Below are 22881 nucleotides of genomic sequence, written 5' to 3'. Positions count from 1 at the left end.
ATCAGTTCCGTGTTTTTTATGTTATATTTAAAACTGTGGCCCAATGCAAGGTTATGCAGATTTGCACAGGTTTAACTCTTCAGTTCAGGTTTTCAATCTATTTGGAATTAATTTTTGTATTTGGCGTTAGGTAGGGGGTCCAAATCCTTTCTCTGGCATATTTTGTTTTTGTTTTTGCTTTTGCATCATTTGATGAAAGACTCTTCTTTCCGCTATTAAATTGTCTTGGCCTGTTTGCCAAAAAAATCAATCTACCGAAATGGTATGGGCTTATTTCTGGGTTCTCGATTCTGCTTCACCCACCTGTGTCCTTCCATGTGCCAGCTCTGCACAGTCCTGTTCCTGTAACTTTGTAGTAACTATCCTCCAATTTTGTATGTCAAGATCGTTTTGTATATTTTGGGACCCATGTGAATATGAGGGTCAGCTTTTTAATTTCTGCAAAACGGCCAGCTGGGCTATCAATACGTATTACATTGGATCTGTAGATCAATCTGGAGACCGCTGCTGTCTTTACGAAAGTAAGTCTTCCAATCCACGGACGCAGGAGGCCCTTCCGTTTGTGCAGAACTTGCTTATCTTCCTTTCAGGGATGTCCTGTTGTTTCCAGTGTACGAGCCTTACACATCGTTTCGCTCAATTGATCTCTAAGTAATTTATTCTTTTCCATTCTTTTGCAAACGGAAGTGTTCTCCAAGTTTTACCTCTGCACCTTTCACTGCTAGTCTACAAGAATGCGGTTGATTTGCATATAATGATATTTTCCCCTGCAGCCCCGCTGAACTTGGTTATTAGGTTTTGCAACTGAGAAGCAACAGGCCAGAGCTGGGCTAGATCACACGCGACCCGGTCCAGATGTGCACGCGGGATGCTAGGAAGGTGCCCGTCCCCACCATCTAACTGCCCCTCTCTTTGCTGAGCGCCCTCTCCTGGCTCCACCTCCTCACGGGGCTCATTTCTGACAGCTCTCAATCAAATGAGGACAAATTAGGTCCCAATTCGTCCACCCAAAGTCCCAGGGTTAAACCCCATTGGCCTGATTTAGGTCATGTGCCCCTCCCTGAACCTGCAGCCACAAGAAGAGCGTGCTCTGATGGGCCAGGTTGGGGCCACATGCCCCGCCCTGGGGCTGGAGGTGGGGCCAGCTCCCTCCCATGCACGTGCACGGGGGAGGGCGAGCGGTGAGTCCCCAAAGGAGAACTGGGGTGATTGCACTAGAGCCGGGCCGGCCGCTGCCATCCGGCTGGGCGAGGAAATGCATGGACGCCGGACGAGAACGCTGTTGGCAAACACGGCGACTCTCCCGCCTGCACAGGCCGCGCCGGGGCTCTGCGCCGAGCGGGAGGCGAGGAGCGTGGAGCGCGCTCCCAGCTGGTGCTGAGTCGGTGTTCGCTGAAGCTGCGCGGGTGTCGGGCCGCCTGTCGCAGGCCTAGACGGCACGGTCGGGGGCAGGCAGGGCGCGCGGCCGGTGAGCCCGCGAGGGGGCCGGATCGCGCGCGGAGTCTGCCAAGCCCGCGTCGCGTTTTCGGTTAACACCCTGTGCAGTTATCCCGGAGGAAAAGAGCTGTTTCTAAAAATAAAAGAAAATATTGCAAAAGCTTCACAGGCAGACCATTTGGAACAAATGATAGGTCTGAGTCTGCGAGTAAACTTTTAAATATCCGTCCGTGCGTGCGCGTGTGTGTCCGGATGCCCGTCGGGACTCCTTGCCCCCCCCCCACGCCGGCCCCCATCTCTCCTTCCCTCCCCTCTGTGCCCACTCCGTGCCTTGACTGGCATCCCTGAAAGAGAGGGTCGAAATCATGACCATTCGACTTATTAAAAGGCTTTCGCTGAGCTCAAAATAATTACATTTGTCTTTAAAAGCATCTAACTTGATTGAGTGAGCAGCCTGAAAAACAGATTTTTAAGACTCATGATGTTAGACTCCTCTGGCCTGCTCGTCACCGGCGCGGGCAGGGGATGCCGCAGAGCGCGGGGTCTGGGTCCGGCTCTGTGGTTGTTTGCTTTGGGTGCAAATCCTCACCCACCTCTCACACTCACCCACACTCACCGCAGGCCACAATCCGGAGGGACGCCTGGCCCTTGAGATGTGTCTCCCCATTTTACTCCGTTTACTCCCTGGGCATGGTAGTCTTGGCCCCTCAGGCTTCCAGGTGCCCTTGAAAACGTCTGAGCTCCAAAACACAGGGGTGGAAATGGCAAGATCAGGATCGATGCATGTTTAATTAAAGATCTATAAAACCTAACATGTCAAGTTCATTAACTGTTCCATTTAGTCATCATAAAAATTTCATTGCACTTAATTATACTTGAAAGAAATGTACAGGTAAAAGAGCCTCACTTTGAGAGAATTCCCAGGACTCCTGGACACTTGCTGAAGAATTTGTGGCCAATTGTAATTACGTGAATTTCTTGTAGGCAAATAATTTTGGAAGCAAAACTATTTTTTAAAATAATTTGATTATAAAAATAAAAGTTAGACATGAATTCACTCCAATATATTTGTTTGGGTGTAGGGAAGGGCTTTCCAAAATGAGCTGGTGGGGAGGGAGGCTGTGAGAACAGCCGTGCACTGGCCACGTCCCCACGTCCCCTTGCCACCCTCCGGCCACCGTTCTCTGGCACCCAGGGCCGCCTTTCCAAGTCCCCAACTTCTCTTGTGTGGAAATCCTCCAGTGGCCCTTCCTTTGCCCCCAGGAGGAAGCTCACATTCCTACCAGGGCTAACTCCCTGGGCCTGCCCAGCTCCCTAACTCAGTCCTACCTGCCCAGGTCCTCTTTACCAACCAGTCCTGCTGGAGTTGGGGGGAACCCGGGACTGGGCAATGTGGCCTCTTCTGCAGACAGGCTGGGAAACAGAACCAGGAATCAGTGAAGGGGCCTTCCTCCTGCTCCCCTTTCTCCGCGCAGACCCCAGCGAGAAATTTGGTGAATGGCCAGCTGAACAAGGGGACTGCTCTGTCTACAATGACATCATGACCAGCTCCTGCTTAGGGACCACATGCCACGTGCTCAGTGTTCTCTTCTAGTACCTTCGGGGACATGGTCTCATGTAACCTTTGCAACAACCTCACAACCGAGGCTCAGAACGAGTCTGGTGGCTTGCTCCAGGCACAGAGCTAAGGTAGGGGTACCAGGACCAGAGCCCCAGTTCTGCATGACTCTCGTGGATACAGATGTCCAAGCTCTGCCTTGAAAGGCAGCAGACAGAACCTCTGAGACAGCCGCCCAGCTTGGTCTTTGTTTCATTCCCTCCTCCAATAGCTCCTGCGACCCTGTGCGATCCCTGTCCCTCTCCGGCCACCACTGGGTCTCTGACCTTTGTCCTTGGCCAAGGTCATGTTATCTTCCACATTGGGTGCCTTCTAACCTTTCCGCTCTCCCTCCTGAGATGAAGTCACAGAGCAAATGTGAAAATAACATCTAGGCTGCCTGGGAGGAAGGAGACTGGGTTTCGCCAACACAATGTGCAGTAAAAATACCTCTCTTTTAAAAAGAGAAAGAGGAAGAAATGTAAAGAATCGAGATCAGTAATACGTCACTATCATCTGGTTTGGGCGGAGAGTTCTAATAGTTTCCAGAAAAACATGAGTCATGAAAAAGGAGTGTGCTTTTCAAGGCAAAAAGAAATTTCAGGGAACACCAGCGTCCCTGCCCCCCTGCCTCTCCCCTTTTGCCTTCTACTCTGGGCTCTGAGTGCATGGAAACTGCCCTTGAACTTGGCCTTGGACCTGATCAATAAACAGGCCCTCTGAGTGGCCACACTTAAAGGCACAGAGGAGATAGCCTCGCTCCTTCTTCAGAGGAACAACAGAGCCTCACAAAGACAGCTAGGTATCCTCCGCTATCTGTTGTCCCATGTTATTAGTAACAGAACCCTCAGTTTTAGCTGGGTGCATTTCTGCTCAGACTAAAGACCATTTTTTCCCAGCCCAGACACGAGGCCAACGGGAGGTCAGTGGAATGGATGGGCAACTTGCTAGTGTTCTTAAAAGAGAGATACACCCTCTCTTCCTTTACCTTCTGCCTGCTGGAAGGAATGCAGGTGTGATGGCCGGAACTTAAGAAGCCACCCGAGAACACGAGGCCAGCCTCCGAATGGAGGCCACAGAAGGCAGAGCAACAGGGTGGTAGGGGCCTGGGTCTCAGCACCACAGTGCGCCTCACGGAACCGGGACTGTCTTCTGGGCTGTTAGAGGAGAAAGGAAGAAGTGTCTGATTGGATAAGCCACTGATATTTGGGGTCAAGACAATTTGAAGTCAAAATTACCTTGAAAATCTCGTAAACTGAGATGAGAAATAAAAGACAATCCGAATCATTAAAAACGAGAATCCCATCAGAGCTTCCATGAATCCCAGGCATGCGGTGCAAGACCGGGGAAGGTGCCCCCCACCCATATCGCTCTCTCTCTCTTTTTTTCTTTTGCCTAGCGCCTAAGGTTATATTGTACAGAAACATCACGGCACGTTTTCTGACTTGTGAGCACCTACTAAGCATATAGATACGCTTTTTCTTCATTATCTCTGTTTTATAGTTAAAGAAGCCAAGGCTCCAAGAGGCCATGACCCTCAGCTAGGGAGGAGCAGGGCATGCCCTGGAGAAGAAGGTGACACCTCCCAGGGCACTGGGCCTTCCTGGTGTAGCGGTTCCTGCTGCAGGTTCCTGGGGACCCCCCAGAGAGCTCGTGCAGAGGCCAGAGGTGGATTCAGGATGGGACCCTGGGGACGGGCAGGGGCCATCGAAACATTGCTCCGAGGGTGCCAGCCTTCACCGCTGAAACACAAGTGGTCCTTCCAGAAGCCAACCTGACCTTCAGGATGAAGCTTGAGTCCCTCAGCCTGACCTGCAAGCCCACCAGGCCAGGTACCCAGGTCAAGAGGTGAGCAGTACTCCAGGAAGGAGCCAAGGAGCCTGAGGAGGAGAGGCCAGGGTGGGCGTGGGAGAGCCGGGGCCGGGCCAGATGGACGGGGGTTTCCCTGGGGAGATGAAGGGTGGGAGGACCCCCTTCATCGGGAGGATACCCTCCATAGGAGGACCAGGCAGAGGGGCTGGCACCCGGGTTGGTGGGCAGATGCCGCCTGGTGGGGAGTCCTGGCACAGCACCCCCCGGGGGCTCAGCTAGAACCTTTTCCCCACTCTCCCTCAATACTTGTGACTACCCCACATTTAAAATCAGTATAATACCCCTGGCTGGTGTGGCTCAGTGGGTTGAGTGCTGGCCTGTGAACCAAAGAGTCACTGGTTCGATTCCCAGTCGGGGCACATGCCTGGGTTGCGAACCAGGTCCCCAGTTAGGGGTGCTTGAGAGACAACCCCACATTGATGTTTCTCTCCCTCTTTTTCTCCCTCCCTGCCCTTCCCTCTAAAAATAAATAAATAAACTCTTTTAAAAAATAAAGCAAAGTTGATATCCTTCGTTCGTATAGATACACGTTTCTTCGGTTTACGTAAAAGAGGAGCAAAAGCATCACTGTGGTTTCCTGGTTTTATTGAATGGTCCAACTTCCCAGCACCGCAACTTGCAGGTGACATCACCTGGGATGCCTGGCCCCACCCCAAAGATTCAGATTTCATTGACCCAGATGTGGAGGGGGCCTCAGGACGTTTCCTGCTTGCTCTGCAAAGGCAGCTGCCTCATCGGCCTCCAGGGCCCCTTTCCCTTGAGGTGATGGCTGGGCTTAGTCCCCCACCCCCACCTCCTTTGCAGAAATGCTGCTGGCTAGTGTCCTCCGAGGGAGCAGGGACATCTGCTAGCCCGCCGGGGCCTCTGTGGCTGGGGCCTGGACCCAGAGACGTCCGGGAGTTCTGGATTTTCTCTGCGGCCTCACACAAAGGAAGCCCTTCATTTCTGCAGGCCTGGATCTCCCGTCTGTTACCTGAAAGAGAGCAATGGCTCTGAGCTGCTTGGGGATCCCTTTTGAAAGTGCCGGGGGGTTTCTTTCGCCCCCTGAAACATGTGGGTCCCCAACTGTGCTTGTCACTGTAATGACGCTGGAGGCCCTGAGTGCTCAGTCCTCCCAGTCACCAGCCACCCAAGGTCTCAGCTTTTATGGCCAGATGAGGAAATAGGGGCCCAGAGAAGTTAACTAGCAGGCCCAAGGTCACAGAGCCAGTAAATGTGTGGGGAGGAGCTCAAGCATTTCTGTGGCCTGGGACAAGTGACCTCACTCCCCTGAACCTTAGCTCCCCCCTGAGAAAAGAGGCCAGTACTAGTCCCCACCCAGTAGGTGAGTGTGGGGGACACATGAGATTTGAAAGCACATAGTAGGTGCTCATTAAAGAGAGTTGTCATGTTGAACTGCACACAGTTGTGGGCACCCATCCGCCCACCCAGATGTCTTAGGCTCTGTTGTGGCGGTAGCAGGGTGGGTCTCGGTGGGCACCTGGGTGTTGGGGGAAGCCCCAGCCTCAGGGGGTTCTGGTCTGGCCTTACTCACCTCTCCCTCACCAGTGTCTCATCAGAGGCCCCCACTACCTCTTGCTCATCAATTTTGCTTTCAATTTTGTCTCTTCCTGAAGCCACACACCGCAGTTTCATTTTCATTTCCTCCGCCAGGCTGAGCAGTCTGGGCTGGTCGCGCCTCTCTGTTCCCGGGCGCGAAGAGCTGACACCTGCCTGTGGAGCTGGTCTCCTGTGACGGCTGCCAGAAGCCCTAGGCTCAGCCACACAGGGACCCCCAGCCTCGACCCCGCCCACCGTCTCCTGCGCCACAGCGCAGGAGCCGGCCACCGCACCCCCAAATCTCCTGGGGCCGCCAGCACCTGCTGGCAGCATGGCGGAGGCACCCGCGCATCCCGGAGAGACAGGTACTTTCTTCCTTCCAGGGAACAGTGGGAGTCTCGGGGCGCGGAGGGGACTGGCATTCCTTTGCTTCGCCCAGATGACAGATGACGCGCGCAGCACCCAGGAAGGGGAGGTGAGCACAGGCTGGCCCAGGAGGCCGGCCCTGCCCAGGGCGCCTGGCAACACCTGGGCCACGAATTTCACAGTAAGCTCAGCGGTGAGGACAGTGATGTTTCCATTTCACACATGAGGTCACCGCGGCCTGAGAGGCGGGATGGCTCAGGGCACCCGGTGGACACAGGGCTGAGGGTCAGGCTTCACACTTCTTTTGAGGAACAGCCCCCGTTGCTTTGAGAAAACAAACAAACAGACAAAAACCTGCATTTCCCCTGTTGCATTCTTCTGTCTGACGACACTGCTCTCCTGGGTCACCTCCCAGCGCCCCCGGGTCCTCCCAGGAGCTGTGGGCTGCGGTGGGGTTTGGGGTTTTTGCTTTGTCTTGTTTTTTGTCATTGTTGCTGTTATCGTTAGCTCATTTCATCCTCACTGAGATCTTTGAAGTAGCTGCTGTGGCCCTCCCTTCACAGATGGAGAAACAGAGGCACAGAGTGATCACACAGCTGGGGGGGGGGGTGGAGAGCTGGGGCTCACACCCAGGAAACTAACCCTCAGAGAACAAAAAGGAGGGACAGAGGGTGTGGCCTGGGGCTGGCTTGTTTCCAGGTCCCTGTTATACTTCCTCAAGGGGGACAGGCAGGCCCCGGCCAAAGGCACTTGGTAACCAGACTTGACTTCTTCCTTGGTGGGTCTTCCTGATCACTTACACGTGCTCCATTTCACAACTTCCCATTTTCCGGGGGACTCAGCCCCCAGGCCAGCCTTGCTTCTCCCTTCCCTAAGGCATATTTCCACACTTCCAACCTCAAGGCTCCTCTGTGGTCGGGGAGGTGGATGGTGGAGGGAAACATTGGGGTGGAGGAGGCTCACCCAGGGCCAGGCTTTTCAGGAATCAAATCTCTTTTCAAGACAAGGCAAAGCCAAGGGTGCTGTTGATTGGACGAGGATTTCCAGGGACTGATGACTGTTTGGGACCGCCTTGGGTGGGAGGAGAGGTGGACACCCCCAGGTATTCTAATCACACTTCACCTGCCCGGTAAGGGCAAAGGCAAGCTGCAACCCCCGGCTGTAGACTCCGGAACTGGGCTGACCCTTCCCCCACTAGTACTGCCACCGCCTGGAAGTGGACCAGACTCCCCAAGGGGGGCCCAGCTTTGCATTTCCCTTGGGGCTCTCCGGGCCGACACTTCCTGGTGACGGCTGGGCTGCCGTCCACATCCACAGCGACTCTCAGCAGCTCCGCACGTGCTGGGGTGCGCGTCCGCCCCACGCTGCCCTGGCACTGCCTGCAGAGCCGCCGGCTGGGTGAGTGGGCTCCTGCCCAGGAGGAGCTGGAAGCAGAGAAGGGCAGAGGGGATTTGGGAGAGCCAGGCACGGTCTTTCCAGGGCTCAGTGCATGGGCACCAGGGAGAGATGTTTCTGGGTGCCTGTTAGGTCTCTGGCCTGGAGGAAAGGCCCCCCACGGACAGGGATGGTGAACCCAGGAGGAGGCTGGGGTCTAGGAACAGAGCGGCTCGCCTCCTGGGAGTGGGGAAGAAGGGGAGCAGGGTGGGGCGGGACTCAACCCCACTCCCCATCCTGCCCCCTCCACGCCCCTCTGCCTTGAGGACACCTGAGAGCCAAGTGTCCACCTGCTCTCCAGCCACTCACAGCAGGCAGAGCACACACAAAGGCCTGGGGGCCTCCTCCGGCCGCAGGGATGTCCTGCCAAGGTCATATCTGACCAGTCCATGTGCCCCCCACTAAACAGAGGTGTTGCTGGCAGATGTCTCCTGGGGCCTCCCCTCCCGCCCAGGCGCTCAGCTCTCCCCCTGCCCTCTCCCAGACCTTGAGCAGAGCATCCTCCAGGTGCTGAGGGAGGCTGGCTCCCCAGTGAAGACCGCTCAGCTGGTGAAGAAGTGCCAAGTGCTCAAGAAGACACTCAACCAAGCTCTCTACCGGATGGAGAAAGAGTCGAAAGTGGTCCGTGATGGCCCCGCCACGTGGCAGCTGGGCAAGCGTGGGACTGGAGAACTGCCTTCCAGAGAGCTGGCCCTGCCCAGCAATGGTACCCTACCATCCTGGGGGCGGGGGGCGCGGGCAGCACCAGCTGGGTTTGGGCCTCGGTTGAAGTACAGGCTCTGCCCCTCGGAGCTGTGGAATGTCCCCTCACTGTGCCTTGACTACCTTTTCTGGCCAGTGGCCTTAATAACTGTAGGGCTGCCTCACAGAGTTGCAAGATTAGATGCAAAGGGTTCAGCCTAGTGCCTGCACATAGTAGGTGCTCAGGAAACTATAATAATAATAACAGGAAGGGAAAATGACGATAATAACAGTGACAATCATCTTAACGAAGGGGTTTAACATCACCCTGGCTCCTCTCTGCTGGTTCTATAGCCCACAGACCCAAAGAGCTGGCGTCGGTCAAGTGCTCACCCCAGGCCAGTGCGGGCCCAGGGTTCACCTCGGTGGCAGGGGGCAGTATTCGACCCCCTTCCCCAGAGAAGGGAGGTAGCCGGGGAGCACACAGCTGGGAAGAGGTGGGGCAGGATGCGAAGCCAAGTCTGTTGACCTCTGGAATCAGAGTTTGGAACGCCAGCAGCCCATCTGCATCTAGGGGAGTCCCCCGCCCCTCTCTGGCTGCCCCACCCCTTGACACATCTTTCTTTCTCCAGCAAAGAGGCCCAAACAAGACACCATTGCAGTTCCACAGAGACCTGGCTGTCAGCTCAGCAAACAGCGTAAGCGCCCATTTCCGTTTGGGTCCTGGGACATGGGGCCCATTTCCTCTGACCCCCAGACGTTCCTTGACTATTTGAGATGTTACGAGGGTTCAGGGGCACGGCCCACCCAGTGACGCTCCCACAAAATGATCAGAGGCAACAGTCAGTTCCGCAGGGGAAGAAACTAACTGCCTGGGAGTTGATTTCTCTGATCGATAGCTGGCACTCACTGTGAGCCTACGTGGGCCAGCTACCGCTTGGAGCGCCCGTTGTCTGTCCCTGGTCCTCAGGACAGTGCCCGTGGGCGTCAGGATTCTGCACATTTTACACATGAGGGGGCCAGACACAGAGGGGCTGGTCTGCCTGGGGTCACGCAGCTAGGAAGCAGTGGAGCAGATTCAAACTCAGGGAGGGGGCCGGGGGTCCTCCTTAACCACCCGCCATCCTGCCTCCCAGAGGAGCAGATCTACAGGTTTCTGGAAGCCAATGGGCCCTCCAAGGCGCTGCGTATTGCCCAATCCCTGGGGATGAAGACAGCGAAAGAAGTCAACCGAGACTTGTACGCCATGAGGAGCAGGCACCTTCTGGACTTGGACCAGAATTCCAATGCATGGGCAATTTACCAACCAGGTAGGCCCTCACCTGCTTCCCACATCTGGGTAGAGCGGAGGAAGAGACACCCTAACACCCAACACTTGGTCCTTGCTGGGCACTCTGCAAAGCACTTGGCCTGCTCCACCTTCACAACCTTCCAGAAGCTTACAGTGGTGTTGCTGACCCATACAGGGAGGGGGCTCCAGGAGGGAGGAGCAGGCTGGGGGAGGAACCAGGGAGGGCTTCCTGGAGGCATGGCCTGAGGTTGTAGCTGCAGAAGGCAAGGGGCTAGGAGGGGGTGGCCCACTCCTGCCTGCATCAGCCCAGGGAGCAGGGCTCAGCCTGACCTTGCTAACAGTTTTCTGCAAGCGCTTTGCCCAACTTGGAGTCATGAAGTTGCTGGAAGAGACTGGCTGGGCTCAGAGAGCCGGAGGGTGGAGTCCCAGGGCCACTTATCCATTAGGCGCAGCAGGCACGGCCTGGAGCCCATAGTCCTTTTACAGGTCTGAGAAATGTTCTAACTCCTCTTAAAATCAGAAGGAGAAAACGGACATAGTAATAATAATGAGTAGCCAATAATGATTCTTGCCTGGATTATATGTCTTTATCCCATGGCAGTCATGGCATGTACTTTAAATATTTTAATAATGAAGGAAGGGGTCCACGAAGGTGGAATGTGGCCCCGTGTGGGCAGTGGGTGAAGCCCCGGGGCAGGTGCCCACTTGGCCCACATGGGGCAGACGCCCTCACTCACTGAGACCCCCAAGGGGCGCTCAGCATCCTAAGAATGATAATAGCTGGGTTTTAAACCCTGGTGACAAATTCAAATTCTTAAAAATGCCTTGTGAGGCAAACAGCTTCCCTGGTGGCCAGAAACAGCCCATGGACAGCTCAGTGGTCAGCGTGCTGCTGCCTCGAAGGGAGAAGGCAGAGGGCAGGGTGAGCAGTGAGGTCCCCTTGATTCTCCCCGGGTGGCAGAAGACACACAGGTAGGGGTGTGACCTCCATGACAATATCCAAGGAAGGCTCATCCAAGATGCCAGTGGCATTTGTGAAACATGCTGGTTCCTGGGGCCCACCTGGAGCCCACAGACTGAGCACCCCCGGGCGGGTACCTGGAAACCCGTGTCTCCAAGCTTTCCAGGAGACTTCGGTGCTGCAAGCTGGCATTGGGAACCCCTGCCCCTTGAGAGGGGCAAAGGGTTGAGTCAAGTTTTATTTTGCAGAAGATTCTAGGAAAAGACATCAGGCCCCCGCCATCATTTACCAGCAAAATCCAATCAACATGATCTGTCAGAAAGGACCGAACAGCCACATTTCCATCGAGAACTCCGAGGCCATCCAGATCGGGCACGGGAACACCATAGTGAGACAAATGCCCCCTGGGGACAACAGTGAGTCCGTCCAGGGACACTGGGAGAAGGCACCTCTGGGGGCGGCTGCTGTCTGGGAGGGTGTAGGGAATAGGGCGGCTTTCAGATGGCCACGGTCTGCCTTCGTGGCCTCCTGATTTCCCTTCATTCCGTTACCTTTTACCTCATTTTCAACGAGACGTGATATTTTCTCATGAGAAGTGATCTGGTTCACTCTCCTTCAGTAGAACGTCACAGGGGGTCATTGCAGTGTTCTGTTTATTCTGAAACACACTGTTTTTTTCCCACATTTTATAACATCTCAGAAATTGGAATGCATCTCACCAACGGCATCCTATTTTTTTTAAATTTTTACCCAAAGATAGGTTTATTGATTTGAGAGAGAGAGAGAGACATCAGTTGGTTGCCTCCTGCATGTGCAGGAATCGAACCTGCAACCATTTGGTGTATGGGACGATGCTCCCACCGACTGAGCCGCCCGGCCAGGGCAGAGGCATCCTAGTTTTGATAACACATGGCCCTGCCAGGTACTGCGGTGAGAGGGCACCGGGCCACCCCTCAATCCAGCCAGTGGAGACCAGTGAGCGTACCAGCCCCAAGTGGGAACACTCCCTGTGACCTCAGAGAACCCATCTCCTCTCCGGGCCTCCGCTTTCTCAGCTGGGACTTGAGGACCTTGGTTCCAGCACCTACATCTATGTCTGCCCGACTTTGGTCCTCCGGCTTCCCCGCCTGGTCCCAGTCTGCCCACGTCCGATTACTGATGTAATGTGGTTAAAGGGGTCCCTTTCATTCTACTGAGATTCACTTTAAAGTAAATTTGCGTGGCATTGCCTGGTGTGGGAAGCCAGGAAGGTCACCCGAAAGATAATACTGACGCCCCGGGTGCGGTGGCTCAGTGGATTGAGCACCAGCCTGTGAACCAAAGGGTCGGCAGTTCAATCCCCAGTCAGGGCACAGGCCTGGGTTGCGGGCCAGGTCCCCGGTTGGGGGCACATGGGAGGCAGCCACACGTTGATGTTTCTCTCCCTTTCCTTCCACCTTCCCCCCTCTCTAAAAATGAATAAATAAAATCTCTTAAAAAATAATCCTGAGAAAATAAAAGAGTCGGAGGCTCTGAGCCCTTGTTAACACCCCAGGGGACCCGCTCCTGATGTGCTCAGGGCACTGGGAATGCTGAGCAAGCAGAGGATGTGCTCACGGTTTGAGTTTCTGTGCCCCAGTGACACCTGGGCACCTGGATATAACCCCGCGGAACCCTGTGCAGACAGTGCTGCTGGGCCCCCTGTCCGATGGTGTCTGGGAAAAGCCCTGAGGCCTGTCTCCTCTGTCCAGCCAGGATTTTGTGTGTGTAGAGAAGGTCAGGGGTTAGAGGTCAGAGGTCTCATTTCTGTGTTTCCTGTCAGGCTCCACGGCTCCCCTCTGCTTCCCTCCACCGCCGCCAGCTGACCCCTCAGCTCAGGATCCCCTGGCTGGATCCTGGGGGCCGCAGAACATCTGCTTAGAGAAGTCTGTGCTCAAACGGGTGCAGCTGGGGCACAGCAACCAGATGAGCCTTCCCGCTGCCCCGGCCGCGGGCCCCGACCATCGTCCCCGGGTCAGCAGCCTCTCCGTGAGCCCCCCAGGTAACGGGCTCGCACAGCCATCCCGCCCCCTCCTGCCCCATCTGGCTCCTCGTGGGCTGGAACCTCAGCTAGCATCAGCAGGCAGAGAGGCATGATGGGAAATTCCTTCCCATCCACCAGGAGGCTGTACCACAGAGCGGAATCGGTGGGGCTTTTAGAGAGGGCGCTGGGGCTCCCAGCCCTACCGCGCCCCCGGGAACTGCAGGGTTTTCGCCTGTACCATGGGCGCAGTGTCAGAGGCCGGCCAGCCTGAGCGGAGTCAGAGGAGGTGGCCAACGGGACGGGCACCTACGGAGGGTGAGCACAGGAGCCACCTCGGTACCTGGTGACCACAGGGCCCAGGCTGTTAATCCGGAAGCCGGCTGGCGGAGAGGGCCAGCAGCGGGGCCTGAGCGGGAGGGGAAAGCCGGGACGCAGTTTCCAGAAGAGGGGAGGCCACGAGGTTGGGAGAGCTCTGTGGGCTCCAGAACGAGGGGTCCGTGGTGACCGGAGGGGTCAGAAGGAGCGTGGGGAGTGGGGGGAGGTGACACGGAGCATGGACAAGTCTGTTCCGAGTTTGGGTGGGACAGGCAGGAGCAGGACAACAGGGGCTGGGGACTGGGCTGGGGACAGGGCTGCGTCTCAAGCAGATTTTAATCAACGTAGGGGACACTGTTCTAGAGCTGCTGGACAGCCCGCAGCAGGGGAGGAGGGGCAGGAGGCAGAGGAGGGGTGAGTCCCTGGCTGGCTGACCTGGGGGTGGAGGCGGGGAAACAGAGGGCCTGCAGCCCCGGGTGGGTGGCGGCAGGTGTGCAGAGGCGCCTTGGGAAGCAGGGGCCGCAGACAGCCTGGGGGACTTGAAAGCCAGGCTGGGGGTCTGGCTCCAGGCCCTACCAAGCTGCTCACACCCCGCCCACCATCTTCTTCCTCCGACCCACAGTCTCTGTCACCACCGATGACCTGGGAGCTTCGTTTGAAATTCTACTGCCCACACCAGGATCTCAGCCCGAGGGGGGCGGGAATGTGACCCAGAGAGTCCACATCAAGTCCTGCTTCCTGGAAGATGCCATCATCGGGAACTGCAACAGACTGCACGTGGGCCAGGGGGCCGCTGGCCCAGGAGAAGGGGCGGGGCCTGAGGACAGCAGCGGAGACCCTGGGGAGCCGGCTGGGGAGCCCACAGAGGACGCAGGTGAGCCCGGGGCATGGGGGGGCCTCTGAAAGTTCTCTCTCTCTGTCTCTCTCTCATTCATTTACTTATTCAGCAGTCAGGCACGAGCCCCCCACTTCCCAGAGTCTGGGGTGCAGTGCAGCATCATAGCGAAGAGGGTGTCAGAGGGCAGAGGGCAGATCTTTCTAGCCCGGGGCCTAACTCCTCCCCCAGCACTGAGCCTGTTTCTCCACCTGTAAAACAAAGATGATAAAAATAGCCTGCTCAGGCCACACGCCTGGGCCACTGCCCCTCCTCGGAACCTTCCAGAACATGACAGCCCTCCCCTCTTCTCACCCATCGCCCTCAGTCACACAGCCACCTCCCTCCATGTCTCACATATTAGTCAGGGAGGAGCGGGTCATTTGTGCCCTTGCCGATTCTAGCCGCACTCGCCCTGAGAGACAGTCATGACCCAGACAAATAACTGTTTCCCGCTCCTGCGGGTCACAGTCCCGGAGGGTGGAGACAACTCATAAAGCAATCAGGCCTTCGCAGGAAACACCAGCGCCGTACAAAGCAATAAAGCCTGGGGACAGCGGGCAGTGTCACGACGGGAGGACCTGTCCTCGCCAGGCAGTGGAGAGGACTCTGGGAGGAGGGGGTGCCTGAGCCAGCCAAGCAAAGGTCTGGGGACCGCATGGCAGGCAGAGGGAACAGCATGTGCAAAGGCCCTGAGGTGGGAACAGGGTAACCTCCTCCCAATCAGGAGGGAGAGAATGATGACCGGGGCGGGCTCTCTCGGAGCCAGGAAGCCCTGAGGAAAGGTCTAGATTTCATTTGAGGTGAGCTGGGGAGTTCCAGGGGGTTTAGGTGGGGGGAGCGCACTATGGTGCTCAATTTCAGAGTCTCCGTGAAGGCAGTTTGGGGACAGGACACAGCGGGAAGGGGGCGGGGCACAGAGGAGCAGGGGGCTACTGTGATGGTCCCGGTGAGAAAGGACGGGGGGGCGGGCCTGCGTGGGCGGCAGCGGCCTGGGTCCCCGGGGGACCAATCACCTTGGTCGTTGGAGGGGAGGACGCTCATGCATTTCCCCGGCACTCTCTCTTCCCCAGCTCCTCAATCCGGAGCCCCGGAGCCCCGAGGCGAATTCCCTCCTGCCGGAGGTCATGCGGACCCCAACACGGCCCTGGTCACCGCCCACCTGGAAGCTATGACTCTTAAAAGCAGGGATCCAGAAGCCACAGAAGACGGCCCCTGAGAACACCGATGCAGCACGGGGTCCTGAGGGAGGTGGGGTCAGGACAGAGAACCTGCGGGTGGACACACTGCCCACGAGCCCTGGCCCTGTACGCCCAGTCGCCCCACATAAACGCCACTGTTGACCTTCTTACCTCCTGACCTGTGGCCACAGTGAGTCAGCACGTGGGCTGGGCCAAGGCTGGGTCTGCAGCGGCCCTCGGGGTGCTGAGAGGAGGTGGGCTGCTGGGCGGGGTGCTCTGGCAGCCCTCCTGTGCCCTTCCGGACCACCTTCCACCGTGGCCAGAGCGGGAAACAAGAGCCAGGCCGCGTGCGCCTGGCAGCTGGACTTGACCCTGACCAAACAAGCGCAGTGCCGCCTGCACACGTTTTCGGGGGGCGGGGGGTGGGGCGGGCAGGCCCTGGATTCACCAGGAGGTGATGTGGGGGGGGGGGTTGGTGGGGGAAACTTGTCCCATGGGCTGGACTTCCCCGGCCTCCCGGGGCAGTTCTCTCAGCCACCACAGTGACCTGGTGGCCCCCGATGACTCTGGCATAGGGTGTCAGTTTGCAAACAAGCCACCAGGTAGAGGAGCCTGGAATCAGCCGGCTCCTTGCTTCCGGCCTTGCCTTCCCTCTGTGGTGGGCCAGGCCTCCCTGGGGACGTCCCTGGGGAGCAGAACAGAGGAGGGCGAGGACCCCGAAGTCTGCTGCCGTGCAGAAACTCAATAAAGCAGCTGAGCTCGCCTGGAATGGAGGCGGGGTGGACGTGGGCATGATATTTCCAGTGGAAAATGAAAGTGAGATTTTAAAATATATATTTATGAACTTATTAAGAAGTGTGGATGGACACATTGCAGATCTGTTGAAATTTTTCCTTCTAAAAACGGTGTGTGTCTGTCTGTGTGTTGTAAACAAAGAGACCACAGGTAAGGCCTCTTTCAGCCACGCAGACAAGGTGTCCCTCCACGTCCCGGGCCGGCCTCCCACAGACTCAGGCTTCTCAGACGCCACATGGGGACCTGCCAACCCTGGGGAGCTCTGCTCTAGTGGCGCCCAAGAGGTTGCTGAGGTTCCAGACCTTACACCCCGACTGGGGACAAAGGATCCTCTGACCCACCGCAGGATTTGTCATCTTCGGTTGGTCGTGGTGACAAGAGTCATTTGCTGTAGCACATCCAGGTCCCCCCCTGATTTCGGCGGGGCTTAGGCTCACAAAGACCTACCGAGCGGCCAGTAGGTTCTCAGCCTCCTTTCCCCTCACCGGCCCCGTAAGCAGAGGAGCGTAGTGGGGCCAGGGGAGGCTAAAGGACTTGCTACGGTGATAAGTGAGCCCAGGGTCGGGGCTGAGCCTTCTCGATTGTCACCCAGATTTTCCTAGCCCTGAACATAAACCCGCCACCCAGAGGCACACGCCCGCCTCCTGCCTGATGGAAGGCACCAGATCCCACCTCCTGACCGGGTGGGACGCGGGACCGGCAGGGCCAGCATTCGTGTTCTGTGCTCGCTCCTCCCGCAAGCAGCGCTGGGAAACAAGGGTTCCCCGAGCAGCTCAGCTAGAGGTGCAGGGGCAGCTGACCCTCAGGGAGCCCGGTGCCCGGAGAGGTAAACTGAGGCTCGGGAGGTGAGGCAATTGCCTGAAGGACAAAGACAGGCCTTGAACCCAGGTCCCGGGGCTTCTACGCCAGTGCTCTTGACCATGTTGCTGAAGAAGCTGTTAGGGACCCGACAACCGGCCTGGCTCCCGCCACCTGGCCCGGCGTTTTGTGACTCACTTGCTCATTTCCTTCCCCACCCCCACCCAGGAGCCTTCGGCCTTTGCCACCGTCGGCTGAGCCTCCACCGGCTGGTGGTGAGGCAGCCCAACCAGGAGGGCAGGGGCCAGGCCCAGCAGCCCCAGCCCCCGCCCCCGACCTCCGGGGTCTGGAATGGCGAGGCCACGCGTGGGAAAAACTCAGTCACGGTGCAGTTCCGTGGCTCCCCCGCCACGGCCCATTGTACCCACATCCTGCATCACCAGGGGTCATGTGACAAGTCAGGAGACACTGCTGATGCCACGGGTGGCTGCTGGGAGGGGAAGAGGTAGTTTGCCCTGGCTGCCGTAACTCGTGGCCACAAAGGCAGAGGTGTCGAGCAACGCAGCCTCCTTGTCTTCCCGTCTGGAGGTGAGACGTCCCAACTAAGGCGTCGGGAAGTTGAGGTCAAGGCGTTGGCTGAACGGGCGCCTCCCAGGGGCTCCCGGGCAGAATCGGCCGCCCCGCTCGCTTCTGGGGCTGCCCAGCCCCCTCAGCGGGGGCCCTCCCTCCTCTCCCCCCCAACCCCACAGCTTCCCGTCCCCCCGTCTCCCTCCCCCTTTCCCTCCCCTCTCCTCACCTCTTAGAAGGACCCCTGTGATTGTTTTGGGCCCACCACACCAATGCCCAGTGCCCCCTCATCTCAAAATGCTGAATCGCACCTGCAAAGGCGGCTTCTCCTTTCAAGGCGCTGTGCTCCCGGCTTCAGGGGATGAGCGTGTGAACCGGGGGGCAACGGGGGGCAGGGCGTGCACTATTCTGCCTGATGCAAAGCTAGGCTTGACAGCCCCCATCCCAGAAAACCCTTGAGCCCCAAATGTCAGCAGTGCCGCTGTGACGGTGTCATTGTGAATGTCCTGAAGGCGAAAGAATGCACGGGGCTTGGCATCACAGCCCTGGGTGTAACCTGAGTGTGACCTCGGGCAAGTCCTGCCACTTCCGAGCCTCAGCTCCCGTCTGTAAAATGGGTACAAATGGGGATAGCGCCTCCCCAAAGTTCAAAGGGAGGGTCAAAGGCGACCCGCACAGCGAGTCTCAGCCCCGGGGACATCTGGCCAGACCTCCCCAGACCTACTGAGGACAGTCTCTGAGGGTACGGCCTGGGCAGGTTTTTTTTTTTTAATTTTTTTGCTTTATTTTTATTTTTATTTTTTAAAGTATATTTTATTGATTATGTTGTTACAAAAGGCCCATTTTCCCCCCTTTGCTCCCCTCTGCCCAGCACCCCCTTCCCTCCAGCAATCCCACCCCCCTTAGTTCATGTCCATGGGTCGTGCATGTAAGTTCTCTGGCTTCACCCTTTCCTATGTTATTCTTAACTTCCTCCTGTCTATTTTGTATCAACTGATTATGCTTCTTAGTCCCCCATTTCCCCACTTCTCCCCCTCCCCCTCCCAGCTGATAACCTCCACATGATCCCCATACCCATGATTCTGTTCCTGTTCTGGTTTGCTTAGTTGGATTTCGTCTTTATTTTTTAGATTCAGTTGTTGATAGTTGTGGGTTTGTTGTTATTTTAGTGTTCATAGTTTTGATCTTCTTTTCCTTAAGTAAGTCCCTTTGACATTTCATATAATAAAGGCTTGGTGATGATGAACTCCTTTAGCTTTACCTTGTCTGGGAAGCACTTCCTCTGCCCTTCCATTCTAAATGGTAGCTTTGCTGGATAGAGTAGTCTTGGCTGTAGGTCCTTGCTTTTCATCACATTGAATACTTCTTGCCAGTCCCTTCTTGCCTGTAAAGTTTCTTTGGAGAAATCAGCTGATATTCTTATAGGCACCTCTTTGTAGGTAACTCCGCTTTTCTCTTGCTGATTTTAAGAGTCTCTCTTTATCTTTAACCTTTGGCATTTTAATTATAATGTGTCTTGGTGTGGTCCTCCTTGAGTCTAGCTTGTTTGGGACTCTCTGTGCTTCCTGGACTTGTATGCCTATTTCTTTCGCCAAATTGGGTAAGTTTTCTTTCATTATCTTTTCACATAAGTTTTCAATTTTTGGCTCTTCCTCTTCTCCTTCTGGCACCCCTATGATTCGGATGTTGGTAAGTTTAAAGTTGTCCCAGGAGTTTCTTAGCCGCTCATATTTTTCAACTTTTGTTTCCTCATTCCGTACTGGTTGACTGTTTTCTTCTTTCTTATGTATCAAATCATTGATTTGAACCTTGGTTTCCTTCCCTTCACCATTGGTTTTGTGTGGATTTTCTTTCATTTCATTTAGCATAGCCTTCACTTCTTCCCTTATGCGTCTGCCTTACTTAAGCACATCTGTCAAGTCTGTGAGCATATTTATCACCAGTGTGTTGAGATCTGCATCTGTTAGGTTGGCTGTCTCCTTGTCGCTTAGTTCTCCCACTGGAATGTTTATCTGTTTCCTCTTTTGGGGCACACTTCTCTGTCTCCTCATTCTGACAGGCTCCTGTGTGTGTTTGCCTCTGTGTCTTAGGTAGAGCTGTCATTCCTGTTATGTTGTAAGGGGCAGAGCCTTAGGGATTCGTCAGTACAGGGCAACCTGTTTCACCACGTTGTGGTGCTATGTGGGAGGAGAGGGGTCTGAGAGGGAACAATGCCACTTGCTCAGCACTTGCCCCTTTTTCAGGCACCTCTCCCACTTCCGTATGGGACTGGCGCCCCTCTAGCTGCTGCCCTGGCCGTTGTCCCCAGAGTGGGTGGGTCTGCGGACATTCTAGGGCCGTGGGGGCCCTTTAAACAAGCGGACTCTGCTGAGAGACCGGCAGTTTCTGCCTCCGCCCCAACCCCCACTGGTCTGCACAGTCAGAAGCAGTGAGGCTTGATTTTCCCCGGCGCTGGGACTATGAACTGTGGGTCTGGAAGGGTACTAGGAATGCTCCCAGGTATCCCTCCTGACTTTAAAATGTGTGACTTTGCTTTCTGCCGGCCCGCCGCTGCCACTGCCGCTGCTGCCGCCACCACACTGTGTCCTCCCTGCCCCGGCTCCACCCCTCCTACCTGTCTGGGTGAGTATTTCTTTTTTATACCTTTGTTTTTTGGACTTCCATGCAGCTCGATTTTCTGGAACTTCTGGTTGTCTCTAGTTTTGAGGTAGTCGTGTTCCTTCTTAGTTGTGGAGGGAGATGCAGCGCATCTGTCTAGGCCTCCATCTTGGCTGGAAGTCCCTCGGGCAGGGGTATTTTTAAAAGCTCACAGCATCCCAAGGAGTCCCCAGCTGGGCGCACCCAGGGCACAAAAGGACCACTGTGTGGCCATGACCCCTGCAGCCCCATGGATAGGACAGCTCCCCCTCCCCAGCATCACCCTCTGGCTGGTCTCTGTAGTAGGAGAGCATCTGGGGGAAGAAGAGCCCCAGCCACATCCTAGCCGGTCCCAGCCAAGTGCCAGCAGGTGTCTTTCCGCCCAGCTGCGCTGAGCCGGCTCCCAGCCTTTCACAGCCTTGGGCCGAGCGCCCTCTGCTGGCCACCGGCTGCCTGGCCGCTGTCCGGCTGCAGCACTGGCTGAGCTTGTGAACTTCCAGAGTCCCCGTCCAAGTGGCCAGACGCACGACATTTCTCCCGTGATTTGGGGTGATGCACAGCACCCTAAGCCCATCCACAGACCCCAGTTTAGGTTCCTGCACTGCCTGTACCAGGGGCCTCCTTTCCCACTGATACCAGCGCCCCAGATTTGGAAACCCAATGCTCTGCAAGGGCTGATTTCCTTCCCTGGCGGGGAACACACCTGAAAGCTGGGATCCCCAGAAGTCCCCAGACCAGCTCCTGCAGGAGCCCCAAGGATCCTACCTGCAAGCTTTATGGCAGTATAGCAGCCCTGAGCCCCAGGAGGAGCTGACGTCTCTGGGACTCCTTGTACTATCTCACTTAAAGCTTCCATCCAGGCTGTGAAGAAAGGGATTCCCACTCCGTATCACATGCTGAAAATACTGAGGCACAGAGAGGTTAAGCTACTTACCCAAGGTCACACAGCCAGGATTAAACCCAGGGTACAAAGTGGGTGCACGTGCTTGGGAAATGCCTCTGGTCTGGGAGGTGAGGAGGTGGGGTTGGGGTCCCCACTGATGAGTGCTGCAGGACTTGAAGGGTGACAATGCCAGCTGAGCACAGTGAGCCCGCACGTCCAGCTGTGGGCATATCTTGGGCAGACACCTAGTCTGTCTCTGCCTCAGTTTCCATGTGCAGGCTGGTTTTCAGGATGAAATGGGCCCGTGTCTGCCCCCAGGAGTCCCTGTAGCAGCATTGTGGCTGACCGTGCCCCGAACACACCGAGTCCTGAGCTACCCCCATCTGAGAGGCCACGCCTCCACCGCCTCCTGCCCTCCCAGGCCCATTCTTCCTCCTCTGACTCCTGGGACAGCCATTTAGTCTGACAATTGGCTCTGGTAAAATGGAATCAGAAGCCACAGTGTCCCCAGGTCACCCTGATCCAGGCCTGGTGGGCAGGGGGTGACACACAGTCACTCTCTGGGCTGTGACATACCCTCAGTGCCCCACCACTTTGGACCTCAGCACCCTGACCCCCCAGTGCACACACAGCTCAGTGGCCGGGGCTGACATAAACGGACCCCCTGACAGGGTGGCCCCCTCTCATGACGTCACATACCAGACACACAGCCACGCTGCCGGGTGTGACCTCCTCTCGCCCACCCCGAGGGGCAGCCACCCACAAGACACATGCATCCAGCTCCTCTGTGTCCCTGGTGGGCAGCCAGGACGCTCCAACTCCAAGTCTGGGGCGGGTCAGGAGCCATTATCGGGCAGATCCTGGGGGACCGGGGTGGCCCGGGCCAGCACCCTGATGTTTGTCTCCTAATGTGGGTTTATAGACACCCCTTCCCATCACAGGGCTGATGGCTTTAAAGTGTGTCTTCCTCCAGGGAAGCAAAAACAGAAACAACACACTCTGGAAAACTCACTCTGCTCCCATAAATCTGCGGTGCAGAGCCGGCCCCGAGCCAACCCCCGGGCGCGCCCGAAGCGTGTGCGCAGCTGCTGAGATTATGCTGTAAAAGAATATTCACCGACACAGCAAGACAGCCACCACCGAGTGGCGCGCCGGGACACCCGCAGCAGGTCACGGAGGGAACTCTCTGGGGGATACGATTCCCGTTTTAGATTGTGAGATGCTTGGTTGCGCGGGGAGAAGTTGAGACGGAAGTCAGGGGGCCTGTGACGAGAGGCTCGCTGTGACTGAGAAAGTCTCCTCCCTTCCCTGCAGGACATGTATATTAACTTGGTAGCTACACACACCTACAAGAGCAGAGGGGACCTGTGGGGACAGTCCTGCACCCTGAGCACCGTGGGCCCTGACCTGGGCCATGGCCGTGGCTTTGACCACCAGGTGGCGCCCCTGCTCCTTTTTTGCAAACAGCCTAAGCTGGCGTGAACCTGGCAGTGGCTCCCGGGGTTCTTTCTAAAACTGGGCCTTTGGATTCTGAGCCCCCTCTTACTCCCACTCCTTTTCTGTGGACCCCCAGCTTGGCAGTTCCTGTGAGAACAGGGTGACTACCCTGTACATCTGCCCCCTCCACCCGGAGGTGTGTGTCCTCCCAGGG

General features: G+C 56.5%; 1 protein-coding gene and 1 long non-coding RNA gene across 2 annotated transcripts; one reads left to right on the top strand and one right to left on the bottom strand.

The window, feature by feature from the left end:
- Positions 1-5474: 5474 nt before the first annotated feature.
- On the bottom strand, positions 5475-6693 carry LOC150003749 (uncharacterized). Its single transcript, XR_016512682.1, has 2 exons — positions 6441-6693; positions 5475-5879 (listed from the first exon to the last, which is right to left on the bottom strand). It is a non-coding gene; the product is annotated as an uncharacterized LOC150003749 (long non-coding RNA).
- Positions 6694-6715: 22 nt separating this feature from the next.
- On the top strand, positions 6716-15956 carry ZBP1 (Z-DNA binding protein 1). The gene is made up of 8 exons (XM_090285338.1): positions 6716-6810; positions 8730-8951; positions 9559-9624; positions 10063-10236; positions 11427-11594; positions 12980-13198; positions 14118-14369; positions 15443-15956. Exons 1-8 carry the CDS (start codon positions 6777-6779, stop codon positions 15586-15588), a joined length of 1281 nt encoding a protein of 426 aa, XP_090141464.1. The 5' UTR covers positions 6716-6776; the 3' UTR covers positions 15589-15956.
- The last annotated feature ends 6925 nt before the right edge of the window (positions 15957-22881 follow it).

This window comes from Furipterus horrens, unplaced genomic scaffold, assembly GCF_987537825.1.
Source record: "Furipterus horrens unplaced genomic scaffold, mFurHor1.1.pri manual_scaffold_8, whole genome shotgun sequence".
Classification (NCBI taxonomy): domain Eukaryota; kingdom Metazoa; phylum Chordata; class Mammalia; order Chiroptera; family Furipteridae; genus Furipterus; species Furipterus horrens.
Note: the sequence above shows the minus strand (reverse complement) of the source record. Positions and strands in the feature narration are given on the sequence as shown.

Coding starts and splice junctions, on each gene's coding strand:
- ZBP1 (XM_090285338.1), top strand. CDS start 6,777: ATGGCGGAGGCACCCGCGCATCCCGGAGAGACAG. Junction 10,237..11,426: donor ATGGGCAATTTACCAACCAG/GTAGGCCCTCAC, acceptor TTTATTTTGCAG/AAGATTCTAGGAAAAGACAT. Junction 13,199..14,117: donor CCTCTCCGTGAGCCCCCCAG/GTAACGGGCTCG, acceptor TCCGACCCACAG/TCTCTGTCACCACCGATGAC.